Source organism: Electrona antarctica, assembly GCF_951216825.1.
Source record: "Electrona antarctica genome assembly, chromosome: 2".
Classification (NCBI taxonomy): domain Eukaryota; kingdom Metazoa; phylum Chordata; class Actinopteri; order Myctophiformes; family Myctophidae; genus Electrona; species Electrona antarctica.
Window position 1 is genome coordinate 32,627,362 of NC_136807.1, and position 20,000 is coordinate 32,647,361.

The window sequence follows — 20,000 nt, forward strand, 5'->3', positions numbered from 1 at the left end:
CGGTCGGTCGGTTGGTCGGTCTGTCGGTCGGTCGGTCGTGTCGTCTGTCGTGTCGTCTGTCGTGTCGTCTGGTGTTGGTATTAACCTGTCCAGATGAATCAGCATGGCAATCAGCAGCTCACCAAACACTGCCCCCTCTCTCTCTCTCTCTTTCTCTCTCTCTCGCTCTCTCTTCCTCCATCCTCTCATGCCTTCTTCTGTCTTGAACCTGAATTGTGTGTGTGTGTGTGTGTGTGTGTGTGTGTGTGTGTGTGTGTGTGTGTGTGTGTTGTGTGTGTGTGTGTGTGTGTGTGTGTGTGTGTGTGTGTGTGTGTGACTGTGTGTGTGTGTGTGTGTGTGTGTGTGTGTGTGTGTGTGTCTTCATGTGAGTAGCTCTGTGGTCCTCTGCCAAGGCCCCTAACGTCATACGCAGCCTGGCAGGTGACAAATAGTTTTTTAATTGCTTGCACCAGGAAAATCATTAGTCTCTTTCCTTTCCTTGGTGGGTCTAGTCGGGACGTGTGTGCAATAATAATAGCCTCAGCCCCGCTTCCCGCCTGCTATTTTTAGAGCAGGTATTTCAAGGGCCCATGTCTGTGTGTGTGTGCGTGTACGCGCACGTGCATGAGTGTGCAGTGCGTGCGTGTGTGTGTGTGTGTGCGCATGTGTTTGTGTGTGTACGCGTGCATGAGTGTGCATTTGTATGTTTGTGGAGCCTGACCCTTCCTCTTGTTCTCATTCCAACACTATTTGTCCCTCTGTCTGTCTGTCTGTCTGTCTGTCTGTCTGTCTGTCTGTCTGTCTGTGCGTCCGTCCGTCTGTCTGCAGAATGTCCCATTTCACAAATCTATACGTACAGTACAAGCTCACGAGTCACTCACAACGCATCGCGATCACATAGATACGTCTAAGTACAATATTTGCCTCTGAGATGTAGTGCAGTAGAAGTGAAGTACTGAAAATTGGAAATACTCTGGTAAAGTAAAAGTACCTTAAAACTGTGCTTAAGTACAATAGTTGAGTACTGTAAATGCACTTGGTTACTTTCCAGCAGTGGCGTAAGCATGCAGTGACACACCGGGGGAGGCGGGCCAGATGAAGCTGTCCAGTTTATGGGCCAACGTGCAAACTCCAGCTGCTTTCCAAGGGATTGTGCTTATAGTGCAGAGATATGCTATTGATTTTCTCTCCGTGGTGCCCTTGCCATCCCTGTGTAGATATGCACCAGTACTCAGCATCCATTCACTCAGAGAGAGAGAGAGAGAGAGAGAGAGAGTGAGTGTGTGTGTGTGTGTGTGTGTGTGTGTGTGTGTGTGTGTGTGTGTGTGTGTGTGTGTGTGTGTGTGTGTGTGTGTGTGTGTGTGTGTGTGTGTGTGTGTGTGCGTGCGTGCGTGCGTGCGTGCGTGCGTGCGTGCGTGCGTGCGTGCGTGCGTGCGTGCGTGCGTGCGTGCGTGCGTGCGTGCGTGCGTGCGTGCGTGCGTGACGATACTGACCCCATTCGTCCGCATGGAAAAGGAGTGCAGATGGAGACGACTAGACAGTTGAGAGGTTTTCCTGGCTCGGATTGCAACATGAACCCTGAATTTGATTTCAGTGCTGTACATGCATTTGTTATTGTGTGTGTGTGTGTGTGTGTGTGTGTGTGTGTGTGTGTGTGTGTGTGTGTGTGTGTGTGTGTGTGTGTGTGTGTGTGTGTGTGTGTGTGTGTGTGTGTGTGTGTGTGTGTGTGTGTGTGTGTTACACATTATGCTACAATATGTGCACAGACTGCACACGCGTTCTTTTTCCATTTGCCCATCACTGCGTGGGTGTGTTTTTCCATGTGTTTTGTGCATGCACACGTCTGTGTTCCCCTCTGAATGTGTGTAGGTTGGTGTGTGTGTGTGTTTGTTTTTGCTTGTGTCTGAACCAACGCTGTGGATTTCATTAGCTGCAGCTGTGTTGCTTGCTAGCCTGCCATGTTTTTAATCTGCTGTAGTTTTTAAACTGAAATGGAAAACAAGCATCTAAATCAATATAAACGCTCTAAATATTTGTAGGAATTGTCTTTATTTGGTGTACTGCAACATGATGAGGATGGGATGCTGCATTTCATTGGACTTTGAAGGTCATATTATTGAGCGGCGTTGCTGCTCCAATTCACAGCTTTGTGTGTCTGTCTGTCTGTCTGTCCGTCTGTATGAGCACGCATAATCGATGACTTTGATTGGCTGATGACGTTCTCATCATCATACATCAAAATGGCGCCACTCACTTCGCACAAGTTAACTTTTGGGTTTACTTGGACAAACTGGTAGTGAAGTGACCTAGCTATATCACTATTATTATGTTCTAGTGAAGTGACCTATATCACTATGTTCTAGTGAAGTGACCTATATCACTATGTTCTAGTGAAGTGGCCTAGAGCTATATGTTCTAGTGAAGTGACCTATATCACTATGTTCTAGTGAAGTGACCTATATCACTATGTTCTAGTGAAGTGACCTATATCACTATGTTCTAGTGAAGTGGCCTATATCACTATGTTCTAGTGAAGTGACCTATATCACTATGTTCTAGTGAAGTGGCCTATATCACTATGTTCTAGTGAAGTGACCTATATCACTATGTTCTAGTGAAGTGACCTATATCACTATGTTCTAGTGAAGTGACCTATATCACTATGTTCTAGTGAAGTGACCTATATCACTATGTTCTAGTGAAGTGACCTATATCACTATGTTCTAGTGAAGTGACCTAGCTATATCACTATGTTCTAGTGAAGTGACCTAGCTATATCACTATGTTCTAGTGAAGTGGAAGTGACCTAGCTATATCACTATGTTCTAGTGAAGTGGCCTAGAGCTATATGTTCTAGTGAAGTGACCTATATCACTATGTTCTAGTGAAGTGACCTATATCACTATGTTCTAGTGAAGTGACCTATATCACTATGTTCTAGTGAAGTGACCTATAGCTATATCACTATGTTCTAGTGAAGTGACCTAGAGCTATATCACTATGTTCTAGTGAAGTGACCTATATCACTATGTTCTAGTGAAGTGACCTAGCTATATCACTATGTTCTAGTGAAGTGACCTATATCACTATGTTCTAGTGAAGTGACCTATATCACTATGTTCTAGTGAAGTGACATAGAGCTATATCACTATGTTCTAGTGAAGTGACCTATATCACTATGTTCTAGTGAAGTGACCTATATCACTATGTTCTAGTGAAGTGACCTATATCACTATGTTCTAGTGAAGTGGCCTATATCACTATGTTCTAGTGAAGTGACCTATATCACTATGTTCTAGTGAAGTGACCTATATCACTATGTTCTAGTGAAGTGACCTAGCTATATCACTATGTTCTAGGGAAGTGGCCTATATCACTATGTTCTAGTGAAGTGACCCATATCACTATGTTCTAGTGAAGTGACCTAGCTATATCACTATGTTCTAGTGAAGTGATCTATATCACTATGTTCTAGTGAAGTGACCTATATCACTATGTTCTAGTGAAGTGACCTAGAGCTATATCACTATGTTCTAGTGAAGTGACCTATATCACTATGTTCTAGTGAAGTGACCTAGCTATATCACTATGTTCTAGTGAAGTGACCTATATCACTATGTTCTAGTGAAGTGACCTATATAGCTATATCACTATGTTCTAGTGAAGTGACCTATATCACTATGTTCTAGTGAAGTGACCTATATAGCTATATCACTATGTTCTTGATGGAAATGTTTGGGAGTCCCTGATTTAGCACTCATTGTCCAGATGTTCAGGCCATTGTAGTTTTATGTTGTCCGGAGGTTTAAAATTCAAATGCCACAACAACATAAAATTGGTAGATCACTTAATGGAAATGGGATGAATAATGCATGTAAGAGGAGCAAGGTTGGAAAGCAAGAAAAGCTTCAAGTGTTATTCTTGCATGAAAGCCATCTGCCTCAACAAGAGCATGGGAAATTAAAATGCATTGCTTTTGTTTATATAATTTATATTGAAATTTAACTAGAGGCTAAGCCCCCTTGAGATGCAGCATCTTGGTTTCAAGGGGGGAAATTGTCTTTGTCGGGTGGACATCTCATATGTCCAAAAATAGCAACGCTAAGCAGATCTACAAGCTTGTGGATCTGCTATACGTTTGATACCTGTGTGTGACTCTGTAGTAGGCCTATATGATCAAGTATTGCGTTAATTTACAAAAAAAAACCTCAAAAAGTTAAAATACAGAGATAAGAGGTATCTGCCCCACAGCAACAAAATGATAAATAAATAAAAACCTAGCCATGCAGGAGATGCTGTTGCTGTCCTTATCACTGCCGTCTCATTTGAATTCCATAAATAAGTTCAAGACAAAGGGGGAAAGTATGTATAGAACACTGCTGTAGTTGTATTCATTAAAGATAAGCTTGTAAACAAAGTGATAACACTCAACAATGTACATATTGTATGCCCCCCCCCCCCCCCCCCCCATACCAATTTATTTATTATTATTATTATTAAACTCTTTGACATTGCCTCAGAGATTGAGAGTAGTTTAATATATGGAGTGGACTTTTATGTGGCTGTGAATCATCATTTTGATACAACAGCCTCAGCAAAAAAACATCTGACCAAGTTTATTCATGCATCAGTGCAGGAAAGGGGACTAATTGAAGTTTGGAGAGAACTTCACGCTCTAGAAAGGGACTTTTTAAGCACCTCATTCTGTCTACTCTAGAATTCACTGCTTGTTAATTAGTACTGGTGAACATCCACGGGGTCATAGTATAACATTAAGGTGGCAGATGTACCGGATTACAGTGTGATCAGCTTGACAATAGATCATGTGGGTCTAATAAGGCAAATGTGGAACATTTGGAAAGAGATTAAACAAGAATGTGCATCTGTCCCGTTTTTTTCTTTTCTTTATTTGTTTTCCCTATTATTTTTTGTTATTATTTTTGTAACGTGTATGTTTCTCTGTGACTTCGCGTCTGTGACTTTGCGTCCGTTGTTTGCGTTCGTTTCCGATGCTATTGTTGGTTCAATCACAGTAACACAGTTGGTTCAATCACATAACATTAGCCTGCTGTAGAGTTATACTGCAGCGTTGCAGAGTCTGGGTTAACACTTCCGTGTTGCAGCCTTTCAGGGCTTAGGAGGCACTCCCATTGGCTTAGGCGGCGTTTCAGAGTATGGGTTCAGAGTTCAGACTCTGGGCAGCCAATCATGACTAGGTCCTCAAAGCCAACCCGAGAGAAAATAGGCCAGGCTTCACCTGGCAAAAAGGTGTGTAGAAGACTGATAATGGGATGTGGAACCTGTAATAGTGCTAACTGCTAATAAGCGAGCCAGATGAGATACAGTAGAAAGAACGTTTTAAGAGAAACTCTATTACAAACACCCGTCAGCTGATGGACACAATAACACGTTTTCTTAACTCATTCACCCTGCAACTTGTTGGTGAGATACAGAATGGTACTTTTAAACACGCTACAAGCTATGTTTCTCAATCATTTACACTACAGAATATGTGAGACTTTTTAGCAGACCTGATCATTGAAGATTACCCTGAATTTATTAGAGAGCACATGACGATTAGTTGTAGTTCGTTTGGATGCAGACAAGTGCTGATTGATAGTTTTTATATGAAGTAAGAGATTTGGGTTAGATGAAAATGCAATTTGGTGAATTAAAATGATCTATCATGTGCCAACAGCAAGGATTAAGATAAATGGAAACCTGTCTAATAAGATTCAGTTGAATGAAAGTTCAAGTGTTTGCTTTATCCTACTGTACTCTCTTTACTTTGTCTGCTGAAGTTATTATTACCAGTAACACGCCCTGAGGGCGTGCACGCATCCGCCTGGGTGACAGCAGCCTAGGACGAGCGCTGGGGCGCTTTGGAATGGGAGGTCAGATCAACATATAAAAGGAATTCTGTACTGGCCATATATGGAGCATGTACAGGGTTTGATGAGGTCAGATCAACATGGAATGTCAGAACAGGTCAGCTCTATATATGGAGATCTAAGGGTGGCAGCGGGGGCGGGGGCGGTGGCTTGAGTGTACAGGGTTTGATGAGGTCTGGCCATATATGGAGCGTGGGTTTATGAGGTCAAATCAACATTATGGAATGTCAGAACAGGTCAGCTCCATATATGGAGATCTAAGGGTGGCAGCGGGGGCAGTGTCTTGAGTGTACAGGGTTTGATGAGGGCCCAGGTAGGGCCGGGCCTTAATTTTCAGGCCTGTTGAGAACTCAAGTTTTCGCAGGCTGCCGGGCTAATAATAACTAATAACTTTGGGGCGGGTCCGTCTAGAGTTTGAATGGACAGGTATCAGTCAAAAGGGAGACATCGAAGAGGAAGTACGGGTGGGGGAGGGTCAACATATTGAATGTCAGAACAGGTCAGCTCCATATATGGAGATCTAAGGGTTTGAAGTCTGAGGTCAGATGTAGAGTTGCTGGCCAACTCCATGCAGATCTAGGTGATGATCCAGTCTTCTCCATGTATGGCTATATCCAGGGTTTGATGAGGTCAGTGTCGTGATTTTCATATACTGTATGGAGACGGCCATATATGGAGCGTGTCATGAGGCGTGACGGAAAGGCGACCATATATGGTCGCAATTATTGTTAAGCAATAAGAAAGAGTGATGACCCGCAGGGCATCAATAACATATAGGCATGTAGACTAGAGCGGTGCCCGTTGGGCCCTGGCGGCCTACTTGGAACGATGCAAGTTGGAAAATGCATGCCCCACCCAGTTATTATGTCTGTGTCCCTTTTATGCCCATAGATGGAGTTCTTTGTCAGGCATGCCCAAATATGGAGGCTATGCAGAACAATGTCAGAACAGGCCAGCTCCATATGGAGCCTGGGCAGGGGCCCTGTCCAGAGCCTGGGCAGAGGCCTTTTGTGGCGGTTCTGGACAACCGTGGGTCCGGGCATGCACTGCACTCCCTGTGGTGGTGTGGAACGTGTGTGTCGAATTTGAAGTCGGTGAAACAAACGGTTCTCGAGTTACGTGGATTATAGACGTATGTAGCCTACACACAGAGAGACGTGGTGCATTTATATCTAGATGATTTTACTTGAAAAAACAGCTTTATGTTTCCAAAAGATAATGAACCAATTGAAACATAAATGTGAATTTAACAAAAATACGAGTTAATTTAATTATTCTCCACCCCAACAAATAAGACATTTTTTGAAACCTTTATTTCAGGGGAATCCAATTGAGACCAGGGTCTCTTTTTCAATGGCGCCCTGTATACAAAAAAGAACATTTACAGCAATGACTTTACATACATGACATGGACACAAGGTACAAAAGATATAATAACACAAACACATACACACAGAAACAAAACCTTATAACCAAATATTACAAAAAGCAGGTGCATACGCCTTCCTCTAGTGTGAGGTCGGTTAAGAGTCTTTTAAAGATGATTTTAGATGAGATGATCTCTCCCAATTAATTGTCCCCAAAACAAAAGTATGCAATGGGATAAGATGCAAATAGACACAAATACAAATTGTGAAACTTCACTTAAAAGTAAGAGAAAATGGATTTGCCAAATCTTATGGGGATATTTTACGTACTGTAGCTCAGATTATGATTATGAATCTCCATGGAAAGCAAGGGAGGTACAGACAAAATAGTCATAGGGGCTTTGAGACATGAGTGTAGCATTCAGGCTATAGACATTAATAGCCTGGGGGATATGATCCAATATTCAAACAATGGGCACAAAAGGGTATTACAGCAAAGTGTACATAGTTTCAGAAAATTGTGATTGAATTTGAATTTATGAGTGTCCAAGATTTAAAGGCAAAATGGTCTTAAAAACGAAGATTATTTTAGATATTGATGCTCAGAGACCATGCAGGGTCAGAGCCAGATGCAACTTCAATGTTATTGGGGTGATTGTGGTTGGACAAACAAACAGAAACGGCCTTGGGTCATCTCGGCTTACTTCCGAGTTATTTGTTCATGTATCTTACTGTATTATTATGTTGTTATTTGTTCTATAACTTTGTAGAAAGAACAACTGAAGTGAGACAAAAAGAACGCAATAGAACTCTCTCAGCACCACTTCTTAACCACATGAACCCCGGCATCCTCTTCCTGGGCATGTCATAATAGGTGAACATTCAGCAAAAATAGCCGATAAAGCACAAAGAAATCAGGTTTCGAGGGGAGAAAAAGGAGATAACCAAGTATACAACTGGGGAACACCCGCCAAGGAATTATATACTATACACTATAGGAGTCGAGGTTGAGTAAGTGTTCGAGCTGGTGATACCTTGTGCCTCACGTGCACACCATCACGTGCATGTCCGACTTCTCAGAACTCGGGAGAGAGGTCGCAAAACAATTGTACTGTAGCTCTGAACACGCACGCACGCACGCACGCACGCACACACACACGCACGCACGCACGCACGCACGCACGCACGCACGCACGCACGCACGCACGCACGCACGCACGCACGCACGCACGCACGCACTCGCACACACACACACACACACACACACACACACACACACACACACACACACACACACACACACACACACACACAGCATACTTTCATGCTTAGCCGAGCAGCTCAGAGCTCTCCTCCTCTCACCTCTAAACAGAGCAGTATTATGTTATCTATACACATGCATTTTTTTTCCTATGCACTTCTTTTCTCTTTCCTTTCTTGCTCCTCTTATCTTGCTGCAACATTCGTGTCCCCTAACGCTCCATTTGTTCCTCGTGTGGCTTCGTTGGTGTTGTTTCACCCACTCCTCTGTGATCTATTTATCAACTATCACCTGCAAACACACATTCTGCAGAGGTGGTCCGCAAACCCGCTATATCCGCCCGTCCGCCCCCAGGGGTCGCGACACGACCTTGTGGGTCGGCGTGACCGCCTACGGGAGGCACACAAAGACATTGTTTTTTTGGGAGACGCTGCAGCGTTTTACCCTGGGTTTTGATCAATGGCACGAGTGGTTGCGTTTTTTTCCTCAAGAAATAGTTGATTAATTAAAGTAATTAATGCGATAATTAATCATGTAAATTAGCCTCGAAGGGGAATATACAAATCAGTCTGAAGGCATCATGGTTCATTATGCGGCTCCACATCGCATCAGGCGGGTCACGAGAAATAGGCATTTTCTGTATTTAGTTTTTTTGCCAAAATGCTTTGAACGCCTCTCCACTGCTGTGCACGTCTGTATGAGTTTCTGTGTGTTTGTACGTGTCTGTCTGTACGTTTCTGTCTGTACGTGTGTGTGTGTGCGTGTGCGTGTGCGTGTGTATGTGCGCGCGCGCACGCGCGCACGCGCGTGTGTGTGTGGGTGTGAGCACGGCGTGTCAGGCCAGGCAGCCCCGTGCAGGCGGTGCTGGGATCGGGGAGTTCCCATCTCTCCCGTTGCAGGTGGTGTGGTGTTGGAGAGGCAGAGGCAGCAGCAGTGGCGTGGTGGTGTATCGGTGTACATGGACGGCGCTCGCTGGCTGCTGCTGCCGACGGGGCTTGGCACGGAGATGCAGCATATGTTCATCGCCATCCTCCTCTCAGTCTCCTCCCTGCCCATCTCTCTCCCACTCTCCCTCTATCTTTCTTTTTTTCTTCCTCTCTCTCTGACTCTTTTCTATCGTTTGTCTCTTGTTCTGTCTTTCTCTTGGCGTCGCTTTGTTTTTCAGTATTTTTTCCTCCCATTCTGTGGATGTGTTCAACGCTGAGTCGCCCGGGCTGCCGGCAATGCCCCGGGGGCGGCAATGTGGCACAAAGTTCCACAAAGGTCACGAGGTCCCAGTAAGTGACTAAAAGACAAAATATATTGACATTTAGTCAACTACGACTAAATCATTTCGGATGACTAAAAAGGACAAAACTAACTGGTGTGTTCAAAAGACTATAAGACTAAAGCAGAATTAGCTATTTTGATATTTAAGACTAGACAAAAGACTAAACAATGACTAAAGTACTATGGCCTCACTCACACCTATACATCTAGCATACAACAATGTTGCATGGTAGATGTAAACAAAGGGTAAGTGTCATGGCCGCCCCAATGCATTTCCAATGGAAGTCACATGGTTTGACACAACATTTTTGTTGTACGGCTTTCGGCTGTGTTTCGACTGCCCCCCTCCCCCTCATACAACAAAAATGTTGTGTCAAACCATGTGACTCCCATTGGAAATGAATTGCGAGCTTGCATCAGTAAACAAGTCTCATGCATCAGCTATACAACAATCTGTTGTGAAGGTCTGAGTGAAGCCTAGGACTAAATGTTGTGTTATTCAAACGACTACTGAAGAATCAGAATTTGCTCACACAACAAACCCAACAAACACAACAAACTCCTCATTGTATTATTGTGTATTCAGAGATTATGTGCTGTATCAGGCAATCTGCTACGACTATGGGTGGATTGGGTGGTGTTTCTCTCTCTCTCTCTCTCTCTCTCTCTCTCTCTCTCTCTCTCTCTCTCTCTCTCTCTCTCTCTCTCTCTCTGTCTCTCTCTCTTTCTCTCTCCCTCTCTCTCTTTTACTCTCTCCGATTCGCCCTTGAACTCATTCCAGAGTTCGCTCACCGGCACCTCGGCCCATTCCATTCCTGCCCTACATAAACACTGGCCAGCGGTGGGTGGGGAGGGGGGGAGGCGTCAGTACCGAGCAGTCCCGATGAATGACTTCCTGGTGGATGGGAACCAGTGTCTCAGCTTAAATCTGGCCCCAGATGGTGTCCCGGGTGGCATGGCCTGGTCAGCTGTTTAGCCTTTCACCACCCTCTATCCCCCCAACACACACATCCCTGGCTGCTTCCCGTCCTCCCTGGCTCTCGGACCAGTAAATGAACGCTCATTTGCATGTTAGATGAATCCTTTGTATGTATTATTGATGCAAACAAATTAGCCTGTAGGCCCCAGAAGACAATACCTAATGGAGCCTTGGCTTCCATGCATGCAGCGAGGGCTGTGTCGGCGTTCCACGATTGATGCCTGCTCTTCTTTGCCCCATCATTATTTCTCCTGCAAATTATTCAGGCATTCTGATGCAGTTCGGGGGGGGGGGGGGGGGTTTAAGGCAGCACTACTTATTGCTGCCTATATGACTTGCAGGCCTGAACCTCGCCACATTCATTAGTTTATTAGAGGGAGAAAACAGCACACGGCCAATTAGATAACAGGACTGAAGCCTCCGTATGAGGGGATGTGTTATTATTCAAGTTTATGCACGCTGCCCATAATTCGCTGGGGTTTTATGTTGCTCTTGCTTTTTCAAGGATATTCCTCTTATCTGTTTGCACACACACACACACACACACACACACACACACACACACACACACACACACACACACACACACACACACACACACACACACACACACACACACAATTTAACAGCCTTGCATAAGCTTGTTCGCACATTTGCACAGACACAAGCTGGCTCCCTTTTCACACCTATCGTATAGTCTTGCAAACGCTGACATAATGTGTGCACGTAATAACACACACACAGTATTGGATGTGCATACTGTTTAATAAAGAATGTAAGCGCAATAAAGATCCTAGTGATGCTTAGCGTGGTAGTAGCAAAGGTTATGGATTCAAAATGTAATTGAATACAAAAGTATTGCCATCAAAATGTACCAAAAGAGGCCTGGGCCGTGGCTCAGCGGTCCAGGCACCTTGGCTGCTAAGCCACAGCGTGTCGCAGGTTTGAGTCCCGATCCCGACAAACTTTGCTGTGTGTCCTCCCCCCCATCTCTCTCCCCTTTAGTACAAATTATGGAGAATGTATACAAATATTTTGAAAATATCCGATCTACAAGCTCACAATGTATTGCATCGCGACGCAATGTGAGCTTGTAAGATCGGCTATTTTCGAATGGCTGGTGGTTAATATGTGTTTTGTCAAAAACACATATTAACCACCATATTAACCACTATATTAAATAATCAAAATCTGCAAAGTACCGTAACTAGTAACTAGTAACTAGTTTTCAAATGTAGAGGACTAAAAGTAAATAGAAATACTCAAGTAAAGTACAATATACCTCAATTGTAGGCTACCTAAGTACAGTACTGTGTTACTTATAGTTACTTTCCACCACTGTATTTCAGATTCAAACATTCTTTCCTACAGTACATGTACAGTATATTTGTGCAGTGAAATACATACCTTCCACAGTGATTACAGGACTCGGTATTGATCAGAGGCAGTCATGGACAGCATGGCTTAGATGAAGACCCCCCTTCTCTCCGCACGCACGCACGCACGCACGCACGCACGCACGCACGCACGCACGCACGCACGCACGCACGCACGCACGCACGCACGCACGCACGCACGCACGCACGCACGCACACACACACACACACACACACACACACACACACACACACACACACACACACGTGCGCACGAGAGAGGGCTCTTCTCTCCAGTGGCCCCCGCGTTCTGCTCTGCTCCTCTCCTGCAAGCTGGCTGATGCCCGCCGCGGGACACACATCAAAAGAGGCCACCCCACGCACACCAAACGCACACACGCACACATGTGCACACACACACACACACACACACACACACACACACACACACACACACACACACACACACACACACACACACATATGCACACACACACACACACACACACACACACACACACACACACACACACACTCCGGCCTTTGAACAACGTTGCGTTTGATGACATCACTCTTGGACTTTGTAAATCAGAGGTGATGTTTTCTGGTGACGTTGCTGGTGGGAATTGGGGGGGGGGGGTCTCAGACAGAACGCCCCATGTATGCCTACATGAAGACTAATATTCATATGTGCATGTATTATGTGTCCACGTTAGAATTTTTCCTTCTTTCTTTTGGCACAAAAAGAACAGGCATTTAATTTACGTGTTGCCCCCCTCGTGTCTCCGCAGAAGCCCGCCGGCTTATTCTATAAGCCAAGGCGATGAATTCCAAACGCATACCAGCGGAAACAGCCTGGAAGAACGTGTTTATCAGTCACGTCCCAGAGCAGGGCCAGAACCTCCCTATATGCCCATCACACGCACGCACGCACGCACGCACGCACGCACGCACGCACGCACGCACGCACGCACGCACGCACGCACGCACGCATGCACACAGGGTCAAAAGTCAAGAGCTGGTAGTCTAACTGCAAGGCAGCAGTTAGACAACACATCAAACACACATACACACACACACAAACATTTGTGCGCAAACCGCATGAATCTTAATGGTGTGTGTGTGTGTGTGTGTGTGCGTGTGCGTGCGTGCGTGCGTGCGTGCGTGCGTGCGTGCGTGCGTGCGTGCGTGCGTGCGTGCGTGCGTGCGTGCGTGCGTGCGTGCGTGCGTGCGTGCGTGCGTGCGTGCGTGCGTGCGTGTGCGTGGAGGAAGTAGTCATTACTCTGGTCTCTCCCAGGGCCAGACCTGTGTTAATGCATTTTCTCCCTTTGCTCTCCTTCTCTTCTACTTCTCCTTCCCTCTCCTCGTCTCCTCGTCTGCTCTGCTTTTCAGCTGACTCGGGGCTTTGGTGATCTGATTTGCCTTCCCATCCTGATCAATCTCCATCTCTTCTATAAAGCCCCCCCAAAACCCACCCAATTCATCTCTTCTAAAGCCCCCCATCCCCACCCAATTCATCTCTTCTAAAGCCCCCCCCCCAAACCCACCCCAATTCATCTCTTCTAAAGCCCCCCATCACCACCCAATTCATCTCTTCTAAAGCCCCCCCCAAACCCACCCCAATTGATCTCTTCTAAAGCCCCCCATCCCCACCCAATTAATCTCTTCTAAAGCCCCCCCCCCCCAAACCCACCCCAATTCATCTCTTCTAAAGCCCCCCCCAAACCCACCCCAATTCATCTCTTCTAAAGCCCCCCCCAAACCCACCCCAATTCATCTCTTCTAAAGCCCCCCAAACCCACCCCAATTCATCTCTTCTAAAGCCCCCCCAAACCCACCCCAATTAATCTCTTCTAAAGCCCCCAAAACCCACCCCAATTCATCTCTTCTAAAGCCCCCCCAAACCCACCCCAATTCATCTCTTCTAAAGCCCCCCATCCCCACCCAATTCATCTCTTCTAAAGCCCCCCCCCCAAACCCACCCCAATTCATCTCTTCTAAAGCCCCCCATCACCACCCAATTCATCTCTTCTAAAGCCCCCCCCAAACCCACCCCAATTTATCTCTTCTAAAGCCCCCCATCCCCACCCAATTAATCTCTTCTAAAGCCCCCCCCCCAAACCCACCCCAATTCATCTCTTCTAAAGCCCCCCCCAAACCCACCCCAATTCATCTCTTCTAAAGCCCCCCCCAAACCCACCCCAATTCATCTCTTCTAAAGCCCCCCAAACCCACCCCAATTCATCTCTTCTAAAGCCCCCCCAAACCCACCCCAATTAATCTCTTCTAAAGCCCCCAAAACCCACCCCAATTCATAATAGCTGGGTCCCAATTCGTCCAAAATCAACAAGATCGTGCACTTGGTGACAAGTTTTAGATTTCTGGCATGTTAGCTATGGTTTTCAAAAGCCATCGCAAACGAGTTGGGCTCGCCCCCTAGTGGTCTGTTTGCAATGAATCTAAAATCAAAGTATATGGTTAAAAAACAAATAATTGATAAAAGAGATTTTCCAATGGATTCTATTAGTATTGTGTATGCTAAATAACATAATAAAAAAAAAACATGCACATCATTGTGTAATTGTGTAATCAAAGATTATCTTCTGTATCAGATAATCTCCTACTATGGATGGTGTTTCTATCTCTCTCTGACTCCGCTTCGCCCTTGAAGTCTTTCCAGAGGTCGCTCGCCGGCACCTCCATTCCTGCGCTACACAAACACTGGCGTGTGTTTAATTTCAGGACCCCCATGACACTGAGAGTGTACAAATGGAACCTGCATGCGGAACCTTATATACGGGTCCATTTGGTTCCATGTGTACACTCTCAGAGTTACACACCCGCATGGGGCCTTTTGATATCCTCTCAAGGACACTTAGACCCACTGGTGTAGCAGAGTGCTTCCAGTGAGCCAACATCCACAATAGCAGCACCTTGCTCTGTTTCTCTGACCAGAATGGAACAGAGCTTTCATTAGTATCATCAGTAACACCTGTGAAGGAAGTAGGGAAGGGTCCCGGAAGTATAGGAAGAGTTGTTCTGTTTTGCATAGAACCAGCACGGTACCGGAACTCCCACCCGCCATGACCGCGTGGTGCCGTGTGCATAGAACCAGCACGGTACCGGAACTCCCACCCGCCATGACCGCGTGGTGCCGTGGCGGGTTCACCTTCAACATCCTGTCCCCCACCGCGAGGCGTGCGTCACATCCTGCCGTGGCGGACTAGCCGTCTCAGCAAGACACGGAAGACAAGGGGAGAGAGGACGCACGTGCGTGGGGTTGCATGCCAGCGTGTGTGCACATCTGTCTCTGTGTGTGTGTGTGTGTGTGTGTGTGTGTGTGTGTGTGTGTGTGTGTGTGTGTGTGTGTGTGTGTGTGTGTGTGTGTGTGTGTGTGTGTGTGTGTGTGTGTGTGTGTGATGTATTATTCATAAGGAGAAGCATGCGTTCATCTCAGTCAGACACCTTCAACAGTTTGGCGGCGTGGTGTGCTTAACAGCTTAATGTGGTCGGCGCAATTTGGCTCTGCTCTGGCTGATTAACGGCGGCACTCTGTTTGGCTCTGTCCCGCCAAGGGATTAGGTGTTTTAAGAAACACGGCTCCCAGTGGAGATGATGAGGAATAATTTTCGCCTGCCTTTCTTTGCGCCCGCGACGCCTTTTTGATTTGAACGGCCCTCTCAGAATATAACCACTCCAATTCAATATCCGTCCCCGACGTGTTTAGCACGGCATCAGAGGTGAGCACGTGCGTCTGGTAAAGCGAGAGTGACCTTGGGAAAAAAGTATGGGAGGGGAAAAAGAAAGGTATACGGTAAGAGGACACATTCTGATCCTTTCCTGCCTTCCATTTTCTTTCACTCTCGCTACTTTCACCTTTCACCCCTCCCGTCTCATACAGTACACACTCCAGTTTTAGGTGATAAGTTGTCACCTTTTTAGGTGATAGAGCAGTGGTTTTCAACCCTTTTTCTATCAAGGCCTATAATGTATTCTGCATTTGATGAGATTTAGCCTCTCACACCCAAAACCATGAATATTTTGTTGTCGTTCGATAAGATTTTGTCCACAGTTCCATACTGTATTGATGTTGGTACCATTAGGAGAGATAAGAGGCAAACATTGATCAAAATAACAATTCTTCTACAGTCTCTATTGTGTAGACTTCTTGCAAATTGTGTAATGCGGATGTTTAACAATAATTTAACTCTTGAGAGCGTAAAATGAAACCAAATGGACCCGGGTTAAAGACCTATAAGGATTTTGGATACTGAATCTCCATCACTTATAGCTGGGGACCACCTGGAACCTCCTCAAGGACCACTGGTGGGCCCCGGACCACTGGTTAAGAACCACTGTGATAGAGTATCCTAAAATGGTGATAATGCGTCGAGGCCATCATACTCACGGTGATCCTTATAAGCATTGAAGCCGCCTCCCTCTGTGTCAGATGTGAGACCGGCCCCGTATACCCACGGGGACCGCCCATGCACCCCAAAACCACGGGGACCGCCCATGCACCCCAAAACCACGGGGACCGCCCATGCACCGCAAAACCACAGGGACCGCCCATGCACCCCAAAACCACGGGGACCGCCCATGCACCCCAAAACCACAGGGACCGCCCATGCACCCCAAAACCAAGGGGACCGCCCATGCACCCCAAAACCACGGGGACCGCCCATGCACCCCAAAACCACGGGGACCGCCCATGCACCCCAAAACCACGGGGACCGCCCATGCACCCCAAAACCACAGGGACCGCCCATGCACCCCAAAACCACGGGGACCGCCCATGCACCCCAAAACCACGGGGACCGCCCATGCACCCCAAAACCACGGGGACCGCCCTTGCACCCCAAAACCACGGGGACCGCCCATGCACCCCAAAACCACGGGGACCGCCCATGCACCCCAAAACCAAGGGGACCGCCCATGCACCCCAAAACCACGGGGACCGCCCATGCACCCAACTTAGACCAACAGTGAACGAGGTGATGATAGCTATAGCCCAGAGTAAAAGGACTTGTCGGACAGTACAAAACAGAGAGATGTCACATATAATGTAGTTTTCTAACCTTTAGAAAACCATACCGGGTGATAAGCTATATCGCCTCAAACTGGAGTATGAATAGGCCATTACTCCCTTTCTCCTTTTCTCTCCACCCGTTTCCCTTCTCGCCAAACAGCGGGTCAAAACTTTGAATGTGTGCGCAAGTTGTCGCCAACAGTGGAACTATAGAGCCAAAGTGCCACATCAGCACCTGTACTTTAATGATTAATAACATATTGATGGTCTCAATTAATTTCCTATTACGCCACAGAAGGCTGCGCTCTCTCTCTGTCTCTGTCAGGGCCCCAGTGCTTGTTTTGGGAGACTTTCTCCGTGGCAGCTGCTCGCAGGAGATAGTGCTCTCCTCCTCAAACCGCCTGCATGCGCCGTTTTGGAGACGCTGCGTGCGTGCATGTGTGCGCGTGTACACTCACATGCACGGACATGTCGCGAGTTCTTCTAGTATATCTTCCAGAAACATACACGAAACACCATTACACGCTGGGTTTCCTCTCCTCGGAAACCCGGCGAGATAAACAAGAGGAAATGCGGTTTCTGTCTTTGAGTTGAATCATTTTAAAGGCAGCATATACAATGTTTCCCTTATAAACACAGTAAGCCGCGTATGCTTACAGCACTGTGGCAACAGTGTGTGTGTGTGTGTGTGTGTGTGTGTGTGTGTGTGTGTGTGTGTGTGTGTGTGTGTGTGTGTGTGTGTGTGTGTGTGTGTGTGTGTGTGTGTGTGTGTGTGTGTGTGTGCGCGCGCGCGTGTGCATGTGCGCGTGCGCGTGTGTCTGCAGCAATTTCACAAACCACTACTCATTCGTGATTGCACGGTTTTGGAAGCCCCCTTGTTTTCTTGTCCATGTTGATGTGATACATGGCAGTGTCTGAGTGCATTCTGAACACTATGCAACCATCATCATCCCTTCCCCCGCTGTGACACTACATATTTTACATAGCTTGTGATGGAGTAAAATCTCTCTCTCTCTCTCTCTCGCTCTCTCTCTCTTTTTTTTTGCCAGCTAACAGATCCATTTCCATCCATTTTTAAACTCTCACACAGTGAGGATTTCCCCGCCATGCAGACAACAGTGCCCCTGCTGGGCGGCCGGGGTTGTGCCACATGCATGTCAATGATCAGATTGGCAGTATTGTGATGGCACCGTTTCACTCTCTCTCTCTCTGTCTCTCTGTCTCTCTCTCTCTCTCTCTCTCTCTCTCTCTCTCTGTCTCTCTCTCTCTCTCTCTCTCTCTCTCTCTTCATTACCTTTTCATATCCAACTCACGACCCCTTATCTGCAGCCACTCAATACTTCACCCTATAAACCCTCTCTATCTCCTTCTAATATGCACTGTTTATCGCTCGCTCACTCGCTCGCCCTCTCTCTCTCTCTCTATCTCTCTCTCTCTCTCTCACGCTCTCGCTCTCTCTCTCACCACGTGCACACAAATGCACACTCCCGTGTCTTTATTTTTCATTTCTCATGCAGACCCAATACACACGGCCGGTTGCTAGGAAACCGTTTGAGTTATTCTTTTTTCCCCAGGGGCAGGTGTTTGATTACCCATTTGTATGTATGTATGTGCGTGCGTGCGTGCGTGCGTGTGTGTGTGTGTGTGTGTGTGTGTGTGTGTGTGTGTGTGTGTGTGTGTGTGTGTGTGTGTGTGCATGTATGTGTGTGTGTGCATGTGTGTGTGTGTGTCTGGGCGCGTATTCATCTGCGCACGCGTGTGTGTGGGCATGCATGCTTAGTGCTTGTGTGAGTGTTTGCCTGTGTGTGTTTGTGCGTGCGTGCGTGCGTGCGTGCATGCATGCGTGCGTGTGTGTGCATGTGTTCGTCTCCAGAGAGAGCTCTGGGGTTGCTCCAGCCCAGTCATAATAATGAGCCCCTCACCAAGTTTGACACAGCAGTCCTGTGGCAGTGTTTGGTGTGTGTGTGTGTGTGTGTGTGTGTGTGTGTGTGTGTGTGTGTGTGTGTGTGTGTGTGTGTGTGTGTGTGTGTGTGTGTGTGTGTGTGTGTGTGTGTGTGTGTGTGTGTGTGTGTGTGTGTGTGTGTGTGTGTGTGTGTGTGTGTGTGTGTGTGTGTGTGTTCATGTGTTCATGCATGCATGATGGGCCTCCGTCTTTCTGCACACGCAGCTCGCCGTATTCCCGTTATCCTCCACGGTTGTTTTTTTCAAATGTTGTTATCTATATTGTTGTACTCACAATTCCTCCTTAAGTAAAGAGTATCAATACTGCAATGTAGAACTACTCCGTTACAATTATTATAAGCCCGGAATTCTAATTGTACTTGAGTAAAAGTACAAAAGTATTGGCGTCAAAATGTACTTAAAGTACCAAAAGTAGAAAGTATTCATTATGCAGAAGTACAATATTTTTTTAAATAGACCATCTGCAAGCTCACAATGCCACGAATTGTGAGCTTGTAGATCTGCTATTTTCAAATGGCCAAAATGTAAATACTTTTGTAATAATAATCAAAATTTCCAAAGTAACTATAGTAAGTAAAAGTTTTCAAATAAATGTTGTGGAGTAAAAGTAAAACATTTGGATCTGAGATGTAGTGGAGTAGAAGTAAAAGTACTGGAAATTGGAAATACTCAAGTAAGGTACAAATACCTCAAACTTGTACTTAAATACAGTACTTAAGTAAATCTACTTAGTTACGTTCCACCACTGCGCTGTGCACCGTGCACCGTGCACCGTGCACAGTGCACTGTGCACTGTGCACCGTGCACAGCCTGATAGTGTCCAGGTTGGACGTGGTCTTGCAGCTGGACAAACATCAGTCCGAGCTCCTGTTCAGAAATGCAGCAGC

At 46.4% G+C, this 20,000-nt stretch overlaps 1 protein-coding gene across 1 annotated transcript in view; it reads left to right on the top strand.

Moving 5' to 3' along the window:
* camta1a (calmodulin binding transcription activator 1a) overlaps positions 1 to 20,000 on the top strand; it is a gene marked incomplete at its 5' end in the record, with an annotated part of 199,574 nt that overhangs the window by 104,704 nt on the left and 74,870 nt on the right. Inside the window, 2 exons of the mRNA XM_079515023.1 lie at positions 9,398 to 9,515; positions 9,664 to 9,775. Of these exons, the coding sequence (XP_079371149.1) occupies positions 9,398 to 9,515; positions 9,664 to 9,775 (230 nt within the window). The remainder of the gene's footprint in view (positions 1 to 9,397; positions 9,516 to 9,663; positions 9,776 to 20,000) is intronic.